Source organism: Oryx dammah, unplaced genomic scaffold, assembly GCF_014754425.2.
Source record: "Oryx dammah isolate SB20612 unplaced genomic scaffold, SCBI_Odam_1.1 HiC_scaffold_10, whole genome shotgun sequence".
Taxonomy (NCBI): Eukaryota; Metazoa; Chordata; class Mammalia; order Artiodactyla; family Bovidae; genus Oryx; species Oryx dammah.
The window spans coordinates 42,819,916-42,838,156 of NW_024070194.1; the positions used below are offsets into that span (position 1 = coordinate 42,819,916).

The window sequence follows — 18,241 nt, forward strand, 5'->3', positions numbered from 1 at the left end:
TAGACCTGGAGAATTCATAACTAACATTCCCAAAATCACAACTTTAAGGAGGTGACATATGTGTAGTTATGGCTGATTTGCATTTTTCTACAGCAGACACCAACACAAGATTGTACAGCAATTTTCCTCCAATTAAAGAATAAATTTTTTAAAAAGATAGGAAAAAAATCAGAACTTTTAACATATATGAAATAAAGAAAGTATCCAGGTTATAGAAGATTTTAATATCAAAGTATCATTTACATGATTAAAAAGTTTTGATTTCTATACAAAGTAATCTACTTAGTATAAGAAGCTGACAATGTATAATTTCTAAGTAACATCAAGTGATTTGATCTTCTCACATTGCAAATGAAATGTGAATGGCCTAAAAACTACACAATCTGCCACAGATGACAATAAGGAAGAGTAGCACATATCAGCAAGTTATCAAATGTAACAAGTTCATATTTTCCTTGTTTGTGATCCCCAAACCGGCAGCATTTTCATTTCATCCGCTCTGTTCTTATGTATTTGGAAAGCAGGTTATCCATCCACCACATGAGCACTGTTCACCACACCAGCTGAAAGAGCCCAACGTGGCATTGCATTTGGGGCAGTAAAAGCTGCCCATCCATCACTCCCAACAAAGTGGATTCCATCCACTGTACAGGTTCAATGAAGATGTACACTGAGCCTGACTCCCTGTGGAAAGCATGGGGGACGGCATCATCCTCTTGTGGGCAAAGGCTATAGGACCACTTCATTCATTATGATCCAAAATGCTAGATCTTCTAAATAACGATCGCCTGCACTTTCTACATTTGTAGAGACCCCCATCTTTCAATCCTTGTGAAATGGCAGATGGGTCAACAGCAAAGAGTTCTTGAGGTAAGTTCTGCAATTCTGGATACTTCTCTGTAACCTTTTGTAAACGATATTGTTTATAAACTGCACTGGAGGTATCTACTTCACAGCCCATTGCCTGGTATAATTTCAGCTGCCACTCAAACCCCTCATTCATCTTGGCCTCTGGCTTGACAGTCTTAAGGTTTTCATAGGCTTTTTCAAAGGTGAGCTGGTCAATCTTCATCCTAAAAGCGGCTATTACAGTCACACTTCGACTGGCCCCTGCATGGCAGTACGCCAGCACCACACGGCCCTCGGCGCGAGCCTGGACAGTGAAGGCCACACAGTGGTCCAGGTGACTGAGCAGGTCGGTCTTGGGTTTGTCCAGTGCTGGCACAAAGAGACTCCATAGACCCTCGACCCCAGCCCCCGTTTTGAAGTTAGGCTCGTCTCAGTCCACCGTCAGCACTGCCGTGACGCCCACCTCCCTCAGGTGGTCTGGCTCTGCGACGGCCGCAGCTCCACCCAAGAACAGCCCCGGACGCACTTCCAGCATATGCGTGGCAGAGCGGGCCCGGCTCTGGCTGCTGATCTGGAGCTCGCAGCCATGGCTCCCCAAATTCAGGTACTTGTGACCTTTATTTTTAAGGTTTTTTAATTTTTCTTTTTTTGGCTGTTCTGCGTGGCTTGCAGATCTCCGTTCCCCAGCCAGGGACTGAACCCGAGCCATAGCAGTGAAAGCCTGGAATCCTAACCACTACACCACCAGGGAACTAGATACTGTGGCTCTTTAAACATAATGACTACAATTCAGAAGTCTTCTCCCAAAATTACCTGAGTCAGCAGATTCTGCCAAACTGCCAAATGGCTGTACATCTTTCTCACCAAACTGCCACTAATCCCCAGGGTGGCCCTCGTGTAACTTTATGTGCAAAGTCATGCTCCACCTAATTGTAGGTGATCACAGAGAAAGAACAACAGACACGGCCCAACTCTTGAGAAACTCCAGTATGATACCAAACACTGGTACAAGAGGTTTACAACAACAAAAGTAAAAACCGCCCTTCCTTTTGTTCGGGCCATGGCAAAGACCCTCCCTCGAACATCTTCAAGAAGATCAGCGCTTGTTGCAAGAAACAGTAGAAACAGATAATCCACAGGGGAAAAAAACACAAACCCTCCCTTGTTGGAAGCCCCATATCCTGCTCGACTAATGTGTTTCTGTGAGAATGTAAAGAGTCACAACTTGAAACAATGTGCTGGCTGTATATTCAGACTCAGACTTTAAACAAGTTGGGCCAAACTGCCTTTTTGAGTGTGTGTGGGTGGGTGTGTGGGTGTGGGTGGGTGTGTCTGTGTGTCTGTGTCTCATCCAAAGCACACAAGTCTTCCTTCTGACAAAGCAATGTCTCTTCTAGGACCCTGGATATGCACCTAGTTTACATCTAAGGATGCTCATAACATCAGGATTCATAATGCTGAAAAACTGTAAAACCTAAGTGTATGGGCGAATAGTGGACTGGTTAAAGAAACTATGGTTCTTTCTAAAAATGGTATCCTCGGAGACTTCCCTGGTGGTCCAGTGGTTAAGAATATGTCTGCCAATGCTGGGGACGTGGGTTCCATCCCTGGTCCAGGAAGACCCCACATGCCAGAGGCAACCAAGCCTGTGCACCACAACTGCTGAGCCCACACGCCCTAAAGCCTGTGATCTGCAGCAAGAGAAGCCACCTCAATGAGATACCTGTGCAGCGAAACCAGAGAGCAGTCGCTGCTCAGCACAACTAGAGAAAGCCCACGTGCAGCAAGGAAGACCCAGCAGAGCCAAAAATAAATTTTCATTTTTTTTAATAATAAATAAATAGAAATGGTATTCTCAATTGGCATTTCTTAAAATGTAGTAACAAAATACTTAATGACAAGGGGGAAATACAGGCAACAGACTAGACACATGTTCACCAGAAGGTTATTTGTACACGCAACCATTTCCAACCATTTCCTTTCCTTCTCTGTGCTTTTTTATATTCTCCAAAGATCCTCTGAAGATTACAGATTACAGTTGCAATCAGTGAAAAAGGGTTTTATTGAACTGGTTGATATTTTAGATAGCTAACTTTTTTTCTCTTCAAATAATGCCACTTAAAATAATTAGGGCCCATCTGTTATAGAGAAATTTTTGTTAAGTGTATATTTTAAGTACATAAAAATGGTTCCATTTATAATAAAGATGCTATAAGCTCAAGACCAGCTGAACAGCACTTCATTGACTCAATCTGTTCCTCTTATAAACTCACTCTTCACCATGACTGTTTTTATCTCAGATGTTCTCTACTCCAGGTGGCTTAGGGCAGGGCCAGGCACAATAGGCAATGTGAAAGGTTTAAGAGGATGAGAGACAAGGTGGTAGGTAGGTATGTGGATTTGTTGGGGCTTTCTAGACACAAAGTAAACAGAGAAAATTGGTAAAAAAGCAAGGCCTGCAACTAAAGTATCTCAGAGCAGTTCTCTTAGTGTCCGCAGACCTTTTCAGCAGTTTACCAAACAAAATTTTCAGCATGCCTACTGTATACATGGTCTCATGGTGGGCACAGAGGCACAAACAGTACCCAACCATGGGGCCTGCCTTCTCTTCTAATAGGGGAGATAGACTGGAAAAGTTTAACAGTTTAGTAAGGAAGAAAGTGGAAAAGGCCACAACAGGAACAAGAAAGATGCTGATCAAAGCCTGTCACTTGCCTTCCACACAGGACTTTGTGAGTGTGGGCTAAATGCATGCGTATGTGTGGTAGGGGGTCTTCACGGACGGACCACCCTGGAGAGCAAGGAGGAGGAGTCCCTGCAGAGCTGTGGGGACCCAGATACAGAGCACGGCTCCACCAAACTATGGCAGGAACCAAAGGTCTCCAAGGGGGGCAGTGGTTAAGAAAGATGAGAGAAGATTCAGTGGGAAGGTAGGTGGGATTTGGGGGAAAAAAAAATCAGCTGGGAGAGCACTACAGTAATCCAGGAGAAGAGAATACAAACAGGCTCAATGGGAAAAGCCAGATATGAGAAATAATTGGAAAGAAAGACGGTTCCAGAGCAGTGGTATCAATACATGGAGTTACGTACCATGAGAAGTTGAAGTTCCTAAGTCTGGGCAACGGGGGAACAAGAGGTGAGGGAAAGATGGAGAGATGGGCAAGGAGGTGTGCATGGGTGCAGGACACAGCAGCCAGTGTGGGCAGAGAGCCCAGATGACACGGAGGGTGGCACTTGCTCCTCCAGATGGGAAGAAAACTGAGAATCAAACAAAGGTGTTATATCTTTACAGTTACCAAAGAGCTACTGTAAAAATACCAGGCCTGAGCAAGCTACAATGGTAGAAGAAGAGAAGGGCGAGAGAAATTCAAGGAGATGGCTCAGCTCTACTCACAATTAAACTACTACTATGTGGGAAGATTTATGGAATCAGAATTGAAAAAAAATTCCTAGGTCACAGTTGACTGTATTCTCTAAGAGTCCTTCCATGAATTTAAGAGACTTCAATAACTTCTATAATATATTTCCTCAACAACACAGGTAAGAACTAATGCGATGGGGACAGGAGATGACGGAAAGTCCACTAAAGTGGACTCAAGGAGACAGTTTCTCAAATACGGACTCCAACACCAGATGCATGCAAACAGAGAAGGGGGGAATGCCAGGAGTCAACGAAGACAGGAGTAACTGGCAGGGGGGACTGGAGGTTGCATGTTCAGATTTTTTGTTTATAAAGCAAGAACAACACTGGGATACAGAAGAAGCCCTGAAACAAACATCCAAAAAGCTAAAGTAAACTGCATCAGTCTCAGCATGACCCCTCAGAGAAAAGACTGAAAATGACCTCAAAGTAAGAAAAGAGTTACTTTTGGTCTTTCAGGCATCTCCAGGAAATCAACTCAATTTTATTATGAAGTTATAGTCAACATATACCTGAATATACAGCTGGATTTGAGACTTATTTTATAAATTTAACAATCTTGTGAAAACAATGGATACCAAATAACACCAAAGGAAATTGCAGGCTCAGAAATCACCATCACCATCATAACCAGGATTTGTCAACTCTGGAACTCTTCCTTGGGCAAGTCTCTGTCCTAATTAGAAAGTTAAGTGGAACTTACTATTTCTAGGGGGCTGCGAAGGAAGACCCTTGAAAACACACTGAGAAACTAAGGAGCACAGCAAACATGTGGCAATCCGGAGAGGACTGGTGGCAGCAACCGGCCTGAAGGTTTGCTGCAACAGGGACCCAGGGGTTAAACGCAGAGTCCACACTGGCTCTGCCAGAATCAGACTGTTTGTGGTGGACACAGGAGCCTAGCTTATGATTCTGAATCCCACCTTTAACAAAAGAGCCAAAAGACAAAGAGCCAGAACAGATTATATGCCAAGATAAACAAAAACTGTGGGGAAAGATAAAGGGTAAAGCAACTATATGCCAGTACAAATTAATTTAAAAAATGATCCACCGGAAATTTAAGAATGGGGGTGGTGAGAGATGAAGGCAATTAATCTAGCAAGATTTTTCAAATTCACAAAGGATTTCTATAAGTGAAAGCCTTCCTGGAATGGCAGCTGCTATCTAAATCCATTAAAGATGGGAAAATAAACATGCTTATACCTCACAATGAGAAATCTAAGTAAAATCCAAAATAGGCCCCAAGAGTGAGAGAAATAATAACATGTGGGAAAATAGTATTCAGGAACAGCTTTTTACAAAATCCTTGAGTTACTTGAACATTTGCCCTGTTCTCATCTAAAGAGAGAGGGAAACAACAACATAAACCTTGCCGCCAAGAGTAGGGATTCATACAGTAGTTACATAGATGCAGAGTAAGTTTGCTGATTTTTATTCTAAAGAACCATATTATGTTTTATATACTTGGCAGAAAATGCTATCATCATTGAGAAAATGAAGTATGAGTTTTCCACGTAGCAGAAATTAGCCTTTTAAAAGTTTGTAATTGTTGATTTAAAAAAATATTCCACAAATTCATTCTATCTCATCTTAACCAAAATAAAGTATATTAAGAGCTCTGTTTTTGAACTCTACAGGGCCACAATTATAAATACAATTTATATTACGTTACAATACCCTGAAGCCATGTGGGCCTCCAGGGTCTCTGCAGAGGTCTGTTTGAACCTACATAGCACACAACTCCTGGAAACTCCTACTTTCTACCTCCCACCTCTCTAATCCAGGAAGAATTAGAGGTTGTTAGGGGAAACCAGAAAGCAGAGAAGTAAGCTTGTTAAGTCAGTAACCTTAACAATATACATAATTTAAAGTCAAGAGGCTCTACTGGGAGGTCTGCAACACAGGGACTCTCCAAATATCAAAGACTTGCTGGAATAATAGTTACCATTTCCCTGTGAATCACAGGTCTATTCTTAAACTTATTTGCAAGTTCAGAGCTATACTCTGGGCAAATGTCAGTAATTTGGGAAAACTTACCTGATCACAGCATTGTGTGTCAGATCCTTTAACACTGGAATAGGAGAACATACTACTCTAAAAAGAAACAAAAGAACCATCGGTTTGTAAGTTGTAACCTTTGGGAAAAGTGGAAACAAAGTGTTGCTATGTTTCTTAGGCTTTGAGAGAGAGAAATCACTAAACCAATAAAAAACAATATAATCATAGGTAACTTTTAAAAAGGGCCCTGTTTGTAATTTCACTAATAGAAAACAATTATGAACAAGGGGCTTATATCATAATTTGTAAAGAATTCTGGTATAAGAATTCTTTATATTCTATAAACCAAAAAGGGGCAGTGGGGGAACAGATAACTGAATAGAAAAACAGAACAGGTATTTCATAAATAAGGAACAACAAGGTACATGACATCCTGACACTTTAATAAGATTATGCAAGTAATTTTGACCTTGTGGATTGCCTCAAGAGCTGGGCTCTGACCCCAAGTCCAAGGGTTTTATGTTGTTTTGTTTTCTCACTACTTTCTTATTATTTCTAGAAAATGAAACATTTAGGCAACAAAGTAGAAATGCTAACTAAACATCCTCCCACCCCCTCAATTATATACAATGATGCTTACTGATCTGGAAGAACAGCTTCTTCATCCAAAGAAAACTTCCCTTGGATCCCATGACATAGCTCAGGTGGTACATCCACTGACTGCCGGGGGGGAAAAAAAAACAACCCAGTCCTGATTATACAGGTGAAAGAATGGAAAGCAGGAACTCAAACATGTTTGTTCACCAGTGGTCACAGGACCACCATTCTTAACACCCCAAAGGTAGAAACCACGCAAGTTCCTATCAAGAGATGAGCAGACTAATGAAATGTAGTGTATATAAAAATGAAGTATTATTCAGCCATAAAAAAAAAAAAAAAAACACTGACATAAGATGGCTAAACTTTGAAAATTCTGCTAAATGAAGTGAGCCAGACATGGGAGGACAAATACTGTATGATGTGACCTAGGGGAGGTGTCAAAATTAGGCGACTCCATAAAATCAGCAAGTAGCAGAGAGGTTCTGAGAGGCTGGGGCAGGGAAGGATGTGGAGGAGTGTTTAATGCTGTCTGGCGGGTACAGAGTTTCTGATCAAGAAGATGCACAACTTTGTAAATGGTCTTAATGCCACAAAATTACACACTTAAAAATGCTCAGAATGGTAAATTAGGTTTATATTTGGCCAACATCGTAAAAATGCATTCCTGATTAAATAATCAAATGAATACACTGTCAAGAAATACATCGTGATAGAAAAGATACCATACCTCTGTGGAACCTGTCTTGTACAGCTCTAAAATGAAGTCGTGCAGTGGGTGATGTTTCCCAACAAATAAGACGTCACCTCCAAGACTGTTTCTTCTGGCTGGGGGGAATGCAGGACAAGATCAAACTTATATCCGCAAGAGCAATTTTTATTATGAGACCAAAATTAGGAGATGCATCTAAATTTTTAAAGCTTTATTATAGGGACTTCCCTGATGGACCAGTGGTTAAGAATCCAACTGCCAGTGCAGGATGCGGGTTCAATCCCTGGTCGGGGAACTAAGCCTGAGCACCACAACTAGAGGGCCCAAGCGCTACAGCAAAAGATCCTGCATAATGCAACCAAGACCCTATGCAGCCAAATAAATAAATGAATGCTTTTTAAAAAACTTAATTATAGAGTTTGTGAGAAAATAACAAGAAGAGGCCTAAATTTAGGTGATGTGCCTCTGCAGAAGAAAAAATACTTTGACAATAAATAAGGTTTCAAAAATCAATGATTATTAAAAAAAATTTTAATCTCAAACTTTAAAAATCAATGACTATTAGGAAAAAAAGTCACTAAAAGATACCTGCACATAGAATTGCAAGATTTTACTTATGTAGAACTCAATTTCTTATAAGTTATAAACATTCCCCAAGGAAATACAAATTGTATCATCTGAGAACAAAAATTATCCTAAGGATGGCTGATAAAATAATTTCTATAGGTTTATTACACTGGTATTAAATTTTCCAGTTGAACCCAACCTTGCAATTTCCTAATATTTTAACTATCAGTATAATGACAAAAATCCCACTTGTTGAAAAAAATAAAATTTCAAGTTAACAATCTGAGAGTAAATGCCTGCAACTCATCTTAACCTTCAAGCAAAATTATTATAATCTGGGAGGTGGGGGAAGATGAAGGGAAGAAGGGAGATGGAGGAAATCAAACACTTATTACTTAAAAACTTTCAATTTAATTTACTATTTAATTACTACTCAATGTACAGGTAGTATTAATTTTAAGAAACTAATTTTTATTACAAAGAAGTAAAATCAATGATTTATGCCTCCTTTATGAAAAAGTTGACAAATGAAAAAAAAAGGTCTAATTCTATAAGCAAACATGAAGCCTGTGTCACACAGACTGTGCTGCCCGGCGGGCACGGCCTTACTCTCTTCAGGGGTGAGGTCCGGGTACACCTCTTCCAGGGCAGCACGCAATCTCCGCTCGTCCACAAACGGCAACAGAGCCACACCTGGGGACACAAAAGCACACCAACCGCCCCAAGTATTAGAGTCACCTCAGTTTCAACTGGTCCAAATGGACACTTCTAGTAGAATATTCCCACAAACATAAAAACATCTCGGACTTGAACTAGTCAAAACTCAAATGTAGAAGGAAAAAACCTCCAATTTTCCATTCTTAAAATGGCTCATATGGAAAACCATCTTTGATCTTAACTCTGTGATAATAAAAATTTTACGTTAAAAGAACACTTAAGATAGCAGCCTGTTCTCATCTTCCTTATAAGATGGCCTTGGGCAAGTTAGTCAATTCCCCAAAGGGCTAGGGCTTATCCTTTCATCATTCTAGAACCTTGGATTCTTTTATAAAACAAGATCATTCAACAAAAGTATATAGAAGTTCTATCACGTTTTAAAACCTAATAATTAACTTATACAAAAATTTTAGAGATTTGTTTGCTTAAATAACTTGGGGATGGTAGAAGAGATGTTAATTTTCAGGCTAAAAATTGTCCTCTGGAGTGTGATAGAATTAAGGTCATTGTTTTAGCTAGACCATGTGCATCATTTTCAAAGAAGCACACCAGTAAATGCAGGATCCATTACTAGAAAAACATATGAAGTTTTGAAGCATAGTAAGTTATGCTGTCTATAGTATAAAGAGTATCTTTGACAAATAAAAAACTTAAATAGCAAAGAGAAATGCTAAATGAAGCTAAACAGTTTTGAAACTACTGCCATTCAAAACTGCTGTATTTATGATTATTCCCTTTAAAATGATTAGAAGTGGAAAGTTTCCAAAGTTGTCATTAATGATTTAGCTGCCATATTTTCAAAGTTAAGAAATGTGTTCAATTGTACCACCTACTAAGGAGAATACATATATATTTTTTTAAGTTAAAAAGAAACTAAGTTCTACTGTAAATTTCATAGGGTCAAAAAGCTGATAAACACTTAGATGGGAAAAAACCTCGAGAGTTGTTTGAGTTTAGGTAGTCACACACATAAGTTACCATGAAAAGCTAAACCACCACCTAGCTTTCATTTTCTACCTACTAGATTCAGGATCTAAACAAATTATGAGAGACTTTCCTACGGTATCAACTCCAGAAGCAAATAGTAAGCAATTTGCAGTGCTAATGACAGCAATATGGTTAATAAGTAACAAACAAGACCTACTGGCCAGTGGAAGAAAGAATACTTTGCACCCAGGTATGAAGATGGTGGTGCTCGAGAATAAAATGATAATAAAAACGACAGCAGTGGTGACTTTTTCCTGAGCACTTATATCCAATGGCTCATTTAATCGTCTCAACAGCCCAGAAGCAGTCCAAATGGTGGTAGTATTTAGGTAAAAACAGTGGTCACACTTTCCAGGTTCTGATCTTACTTCTGACACTGTGTGACTCTGATCAAATAACTTATATTCTCTGTTCATATAAAAAACACATTTGAAATACGTGTTGTATTATTACATATAGTATGTGTATGGTCAACAAATGTTGGAAATATACCCAGGTAAGTTTTATCTTCTATCATTTTAGATGTACTCAATTTAGGCAAGAACTTAACTAAGTATTATCATCACCTTCCATAAGTTTTAAACACATGTATGGAGAAAAAAACTATACCTCCTAATAGTAGTAAGTTTTACCTCAAGAAAGGTATATTCTTGGTACAGAGTCTACTAAGTGAAAATATTTATATAGGATAAAAAAAAATTAAAGGTCTGAGTTAAACCCATGCTGGGACTGCCCGAGTGGTGCAGTCGTAAAGAATCTGCCTGCTGATGCAGAAATGGGTCAGATCCCTGGGTCGGGAAGATCTCCTGGAGAAGGAAGGCAACCCACTCCAGTGTTCTTGCCAGGAGAATCCCATGGATAGAGGAGCCTGGCGGGCTACAGTCCGGGGGGGGGGGGGTCCCAAAGAGTTGGACACGACTGAGCATGCACGCATGCAAACCCACCCTAAAATTCACTTGGAATCTCAAGGGACTCAAAACAATCTTGACAAAGAAAAATAAGTTAGAGAACTCCAATCTTCTGATTTCAAAACTTACTGCAAAGGTACAGTAATTGAAACAGTATACGGTACTGGCATCAGACAGACTTACTGACCAATGGAACAGACAGCCCAGGAATAAACCCCCACAAGACCACTGAGTGGGGAAAAAGCAGTCTCGTCAGCAACCAGCACTGGGAAAACAGATATCCACACACAGAAGAAAGAAGCTGGACTCTTACGTTACACCATATTCAAAAATTAACTCAAAATGGCTCAAATGTCCTAAATGTAAAGAGCCAGAACTATCAAGCTTTTAGAAGAAAACATACAGAGGAAGCTTCAATGACACGGGGCCAGGCAGTGATTTCTTAAGACACCAAAAGCAAAGGCAGGAACAACAAAACACTCCAACTAAAACTGGACTTCACCAAAATTAAGAATGTCTGTGCATCAGAGGACACTATCAACAGAGGAAAAAGAAAACACACAGAATGGGAGAAAATATATGCAAATCATGTATTTGATAAAAGATTAGAGAGTCTGGAACATACAAAAGACATCTACCATACAGTACCAAAAACCCAAGTCAAAAATGGGCCAAGGACTTGAGCAGACAATTTTCCAAAAAAGATACAGGAATAGCTAATGAGCACATGAAAACAACGATCAATATCACTAATCACTAGGAAAATGAAAATAAAAACCACAATGAGATACTGTTTCACACCCATCCAGATGGCTACTATCAAAGGAAACAGAAAGCTACTATCAGTAAGAATGTGGAGAAGCTGTAACTGATGCGCACTGCCTGACCTTTCCTCTGGGTAATTTATACTATAGTAACAGCAGGTTGTCTGAATGTCTATGTATTTACTTACTCGTTTGACACACTCACATAAATACACTTATATTTTTATTTACTACTTCCTGTTCTCCTATGTCTCCTCTCCCTGCTACTCCTCCACAAAGCATCTTCAAAAATAACCTAAATCCCAATCCATACGTGTAACACAATATGCCCACACAGCACTACACCTGCATAGCCCCAAGCAATGGGCTGTATTTCCCAGTACCATTGTGTTCAAGTTAATACGAAATTCCAGTTACTCTGTAAGTCAACTCTAAAATCTCATAATTATTTCAATTGGTAAATTATTACTTATTCCCCTTTGTTCCACAATTCTCTTTGAGTTATTTTATTGATCTTCTGCATCACAGAGAATAATCAAGGGAAAAGGTGTGAAAAATGGTAGTACTAAACACACTTATCATTTCAGAAAAATAATGGTGGAAGAAGAGGTTAAAATGACTTGTTGAAAGGGACTTTGATGGGAAACAACAGCTGGCTGAGTGTGTTTTGAGACTTTCTTGTGTTCTACCATTATTACACATTTTTTGAATACTAAATTATCACCTTAAATTTAATACTAATTTTCACTGCCCTTATTTCTACAAAGTCTGTGAACAGAAGGAATGAGAAAATAATATATAGACAAATAATAAACTTTAAGTGATGATCAATGTTAAACATTTAAACTAAATGTCTAATATATTTTTCAAAAGAGTGTAAGTAAATCTCCACATGGATACTCCTGAGTGTTTCTATTAATACATTACCAAGCAACTTTGTAAGGCATCAGTGACTAACAGGAACCAAGTCCCAGGCTCCATTAATTAATTCAAAGGAGATAAAAGATAAAATGACTAATTTGTCTCAACCTGATTTACTATTTATCATAATGTGACTATTAAAATTACATTAATCATGGCTAATCCCAGTTTGGATGGCAAAATATAGAAAATTCTTTCATTCCATAAGTCATTCAGTTCAGTTCAGTCACTCAGTCATGTCTGACTCTTTGTGACCCCAGGACTGTAGCACGCCAGGCTTCCTGGTTCATCACCAACTCCCAAGCTTGCTCAAACTCATGTCCATTGAGTTGGTGATGCCATTCAACCATTTCATCCTTTGTCGTCCCCTTCTCCTCCCACCTTCAATCTTTCCCAGCATCAGGGTCTTTTCAAATGAGTCAGTTCTTCGCATCAGGTGGCCTTCAGCATCAGTCCTTCCAATGAATATTCAGGGTTGATTTCCTTTAGGATGGACTGGTTGGATCTCCTTGCAGGTGAAGGGACTCTCAAGAGTCTTCTCCAACACCACAGTTCAAAACCATCAACTCTTCAGTGCTCAGCTTTCTTTATGGTCCAACTCTCACATCCATTCATGACTAGTAGAAAAACCATAACTTTGACTTTCGTTGGCAAAGACCTTTGTTGGCAAAAACCTTTGTTGGCAAAAACCTTTGTTGGCAAAGTAACGTCTCTGCTATGCTGACTAGGTTTGTCATAGTTTTCCTTCCAAGGAGCAACTGTCTTTTAATTTCATGTAGTCACCATCTACAGTGATGGTGTAGCCCAGCACTGGAGTACAAGAAAATAAAGTCTCTCACTGTTTCCATTGTTTCCCTATCTATTTCCCATGAAGTGATGGGGCCAGATGCTATGATCTTCATTTTCTGAATGTTGAGTTTTAAACCAGCTTTTTCACTCTCTTCTTTTACTTTCACTCTCCTCTTTTTACTATTTCACTTTTCACTCTCCTCTTTCACTAAAGAGGCTCTTTAGCTCCTCTTCACTTTCTGCCATAAGGGTGGTATCATCTGCATATCTGAGGTTATTGATATTTCTCCCGGCAATCTTGATTCCAGCTTGTGCTTCATCCAGCCCAGGATTTTGCATGATGTACTCTGCATGTAAGTTAAATAAGCAAGGTGACAATATAAAGACTTGATGTACTCCTTTCTCAGTTTTGAACTAACTGTTGTTCCATCTGGCTGTAACTGTTGCTTCCTGACCTGCATACAGATTTCTCAAGAGGCAGGTAAGATGGTCTGGTATTCCCATCTCTTGAAAAATTTTCCACAGTTTGTTGTGATCCACACAGTCAAAGTCTTTTGGCATAGTCAATGAAGAAGCAGCAGATGTTTTTCTGGAATAAGTCATGTTAGTACACAGTTTTATCAGAAAGAGAAAATTATTTTAACAAAAAGGAATACTGTCTTAATTTTACCTTGCCATGCATACTTCTTCCCATTCAAATCAATAGCAAAATCTTCAGGGTAGAAGTCAATTATACTAGAATCCTATAGCAGGGAGACAAATACAGATTCAAAAAGAGAAGTCACACATTTCTGTTATGAAAAATTTGATATAAAACTTTTGATCATGCTATCATGCCTGATAAGAAAACAAGCTTTCCTTTTAAAATAGTGTTCTTTAAATTGCAGGTCCAGGGGGAAAAAAACCAACAATTTTAAAAGATAAAAATAAAAGATATTAACACAGAAGAATTTTAGAGTGGATATCTGTGGATCTGTGTAGAGTGAAGAATTTATAGAGAACCCTGTTTCCCAGCTGTGCCTCACTCCTCCTCACACACCTGATTAGCTAGGAGGGGATTCCAGGTGTGCCAGTCTTAGGTCTGGCAGCCACCACAAAGGCCAGAAAATAATGGCTTACAGGTAGGCGGAGAACAAAATAACTGTTTTAAGAATTTCTTCAAAATACAAATGCATTTTATTTACTAAGTAGGGTACTGACAGCCAAGAAAAGCAGAAAAAAATAATAAAGTAGTGAAAAATGTACAGAAGAACTCAAACACTTGCACTGTTTCTGTACTGCACTCTTAACTATGAAATGCAAATGCAACTGTGACTCATGTTAGTAAAGTGTATGACAAAAACCCAGCTGCACACTCAAAACACCAAGACTCATGGCAAATATATCTCAGAATATATCGGATACATCATATTGAATTTAACATCAATACAGTAACATGCTGATAACATAGAATACTTTAAATTTGGCTAATTTTGTGAACAACTCCAAAGATTTACTCTCTCAAGCCAGACAGCAAAGTTTCTGTATCATAAGAAAAAAAAACAAACCACCACTAACACGAATCAAGAACAATTCTTAAGTTTACTATTTAGATATTAAGAAGTTTACTTATTTAGCAAGTTGAAGAAATAGAATGCACCTGTTATTTTGCAAACTAATAAACATGTCTAAGACTTGGGCTGGAGGGGGGGGTGGGGAGGGGCGGGTAAGGAGAGACTCACTGGATCACTCATGAGCTTCCGCCATGATGGAGGTAGAAAGTTACCACTAGCAGCTGGAAAAACGCCCATAAGTTGTTCCAGTGGTTTAAACTATTAAAAACAAAACAAACAAAAAACTTTAACATATGACACACAATTTTGATCTAAGCCAAAATTCTATAAATTTTATGGCTCTAAATAGCTCAGCTTACCGGTTTGGTACCCTTCTCAAAATCAGAAGGCATGTCTGCAATCCCTTCGAAGTCTGAAGCGAATGGTGCATAATGGAATGGGTAATACCACTTCCAGGACGCACAGCCCTGGAATCATTCAAAACAGCAAAGCCACAAATCTATGTTAATGATATATACAGAAAACCAAAAAATATTAGGCTATTAATCTGTAATATTCTATTTACAAAACATATGATTTCTAGTAGACAGTCCATGTATTAATTTTTCCATGAGTTCTAAAAGTTATTTTGATTCAATTTGAACCTTTCACTTCATATCAACGGCCCCTTTATTTTAAAAAATACTGCAAAACACCTTTAAAATCAGTAGTTAATACCAAATTTTATATTCACAAACAATTTGGTGAAATTTTTGTCCTTCAAATGTGTTTGGTGGTATTTCTTTACAACTCTAGAGCTTCCAGTTAAAATGAAGAACAAAAGTGTAGCTGACACTGAGCCTACAGATGCAGAAGGGACATCACTGTGATTGACAACAAAACCAGCAAAAGCTTCATTTGAGAATTCCCTAGATTTTTAGTGAGAACTTCCTTTTTCTTATAAAAATATTCAATGATATGTATTTTGACTCTGTGCCTGGTGAATTAATCTTTGTAGGAGTAAAACACTATATTAAAATATTCTACAGTTGATACTTAACACATTAAATTACTTTCTACTTACTAATTTCAGATCACAACAAACTGAACTTGCTTCATTCTACAAACGCAAAACCAGATACTAACTACGAGTTACAACCCCCATGTCTACCTAACCTCTCACCAATCTGACATCCCAATTACCAAAGGCTTTAAGTCAGACTTCAAGTAACATCATTACTTTACATGGAGGAAACGGTATCATTCAAATTCCTTTCCAATTCTTACTAGTATTTTCCAGGCTTTCTCTTTTGTTCTGTAATTTAGTGACTATCTAATAGTTGCTCAGTTTTTTTTTTCTTCCAATTCATTTAGTGACTACCTATTAGTTATTCAGTTGTTTTTTTATTCCAATTTAAAAAAACACTAAACTGTAGTCATTTGCAAGACAAAAAGCATACTCAACAACACTCCTTTATGTTGAAATTCTTTAACAAAAATTAGTCCTGAATACACATTAATGAGCTTTGGAAACAAATACTAGGCTCAATAACACACATTATTACAAAAATTATCTTTCTAAAATGATCAGCTAGAAATTTAGAGGAAAATATCCTTTTTACCTGGTAATAATATCGTAGAACCCAGCAGAGTCCTTCAACGTAAGACTGAACAACTTTACGTCGGAATTTTTCATCTGCTGCATCAACATCAAATTTGTTCTTGTAGTATCGCTGTTTCCAACCAGCTTCCCATAACCTACAAACCAGGCAAGATCAGTTTATCCTGATTCAATATGGTAACGGTACACCTATTTATCACCCCGATCAACTTATATCTAATGTCCAGGTGAAATGTAAATGAGTTCAACAGTAACGCTAGCAAATACAGTTCATTTAACTATTTTCTAACTCCACTTTCACAGGATTTATTACCAACTTAAAGAACATCAAAAATTCAAAACACTGATTCCAGTAAGATCATTCTAAAACTACATTTTAAAAAAGGATCATCACTTATGCTAAAGTAGATATGTAACAGGGCTTCCTGGGCAGCTGGTAAAGAATCCACCTGCAATGCAGGAGACCCTGATTTGATTCCTGAATCAGGAAGTTTCCCTGGAGAAGAGATAGGCTACCCACTCCAGCATTCTTGCCTGGAGAATCCCCGTGGACAGAGGAGCTGGTGGGCGACAGTCCATGGGGTCACAGAGAATTGGGCATGACTGAGTGACTAAGCGCAGATACATCACACTTGTTTGCTTGAATTTTTATACTGTTTTACATGCTTTTGGACCATGGAATAATTCTAAAACTACATTTTAAGATTCAAATACTGAATATATTTTTATATAGTTCAAGTCCCTCAGTTTATTAGGATATATTTAAACTGCATAAAGAAAGTCAATTAAACTACTTTGAAAAAAAAGATTTGCTATGGGTAATTCTTTTAAAGGTAAAACACAAGTTATAAAAGAATAATCTAGAAACCAGGCAGAAACTTGGTATAGCTAATCTATACTCTTCATGCTTGGGCATCTTAAAGCTAAGAGTTAAAGGGAAGGACATGCATGCACATGTACATATGTATATATGCATGTTCTGGTAAAACATAGAAGCAGGCCAATCAATTCACTAAGTTATCATTAATTACCAAACATACAATGAGAAGAACCACAAAGTACTGATTTCTCATTCTCTGAGAGATTAAAACATTTTCTTGAAAGAACACAAAGAAGCCAAAATAATTTTTCTTTTCATCAGGACAGATCTCAAGATGCTTTTACAGTAAGGCCACTTTCTACCATGTGCCAGACCTTACAAATTAACTGCAGTCATGTTTCAGAATACAGGTAAGCCCTTTCCAAAGTTCACTTTACACTACTTGGCTTGTGCAAAAGACCTCCATCAATGCCTGTTTTCCCTAAGTGAAAGAAGTGCAGAGACGATTTCGTTTTTTTTTAAAAAAGGCAGAAAGTAGGAATCTCATTTAGCCCGTTTGTTTTCAGGGTGCACCCTGGGAGTGGGAGCAGCCCTGCCAGCTCCTTCCTCAGGAACCACACTCAGCGTCTGAGCATCAGTCGTCAGAGCTGTGAGCTGTGTCTGTGAGCAGCTGGGCCTGATCTCCATTTATTTTGGGCAGCAAAATGCGACCTGGTTCTTCACTATATGCCACTCTAGCTATGAAAGGTTTCATAGCTACACAAAGGATTCACAGAACATCAATCTGGAGAAATATCTCTATTCATGATGTAGATTATCTCTATTATACAAAAGACAGTAAGAAAACAAATGCTAAGAATCCCAAGCATATCTTGATAGAAGCACTTCCATCATGATTATTCCCAGCACCAAAATTAAACAATAAAATACTAAATAAATCAAATTTACTATTAAGCTAGCATTAATTAGTTTACTATTAAGCTAGCCAGATCATGATGACTTCATAGTAAGACAAAAAACACTCAAAGAGGAAAATCC

The 18,241-nt window shown here is 38.4% G+C and overlaps 1 protein-coding gene and 1 pseudogene across 4 annotated transcripts in view; both read right to left on the bottom strand.

Moving 5' to 3' along the window:
• The window catches only part of XRN2 (5'-3' exoribonuclease 2), a 66,488-nt gene that overhangs the window by 17,558 nt on the left and 30,689 nt on the right, over positions 1–18,241 (bottom strand). For all 4 annotated transcript variants that reach the window (XM_040248612.1, XM_040248614.1, XM_040248615.1 and 1 more), the window contains 8 exons: positions 16,385–16,520; positions 15,143–15,250; positions 14,952–15,041; positions 13,901–13,973; positions 8,754–8,837; positions 7,596–7,693; positions 6,909–6,988; positions 6,308–6,364 (listed from right to left, as the gene is read on the bottom strand). In XM_040248612.1, the coding sequence (XP_040104546.1) occupies positions 6,308–6,364; positions 6,909–6,988; positions 7,596–7,693; positions 8,754–8,837; positions 13,901–13,973; positions 14,952–15,041; positions 15,143–15,250; positions 16,385–16,520 (726 nt within the window). The remainder of the gene's footprint in view (positions 1–6,307; positions 6,365–6,908; positions 6,989–7,595; positions 7,694–8,753; positions 8,838–13,900; positions 13,974–14,951; positions 15,042–15,142; positions 15,251–16,384; positions 16,521–18,241) is intronic.
• Positions 193–4,825, bottom strand: LOC120869340 (annotated as a pseudogene).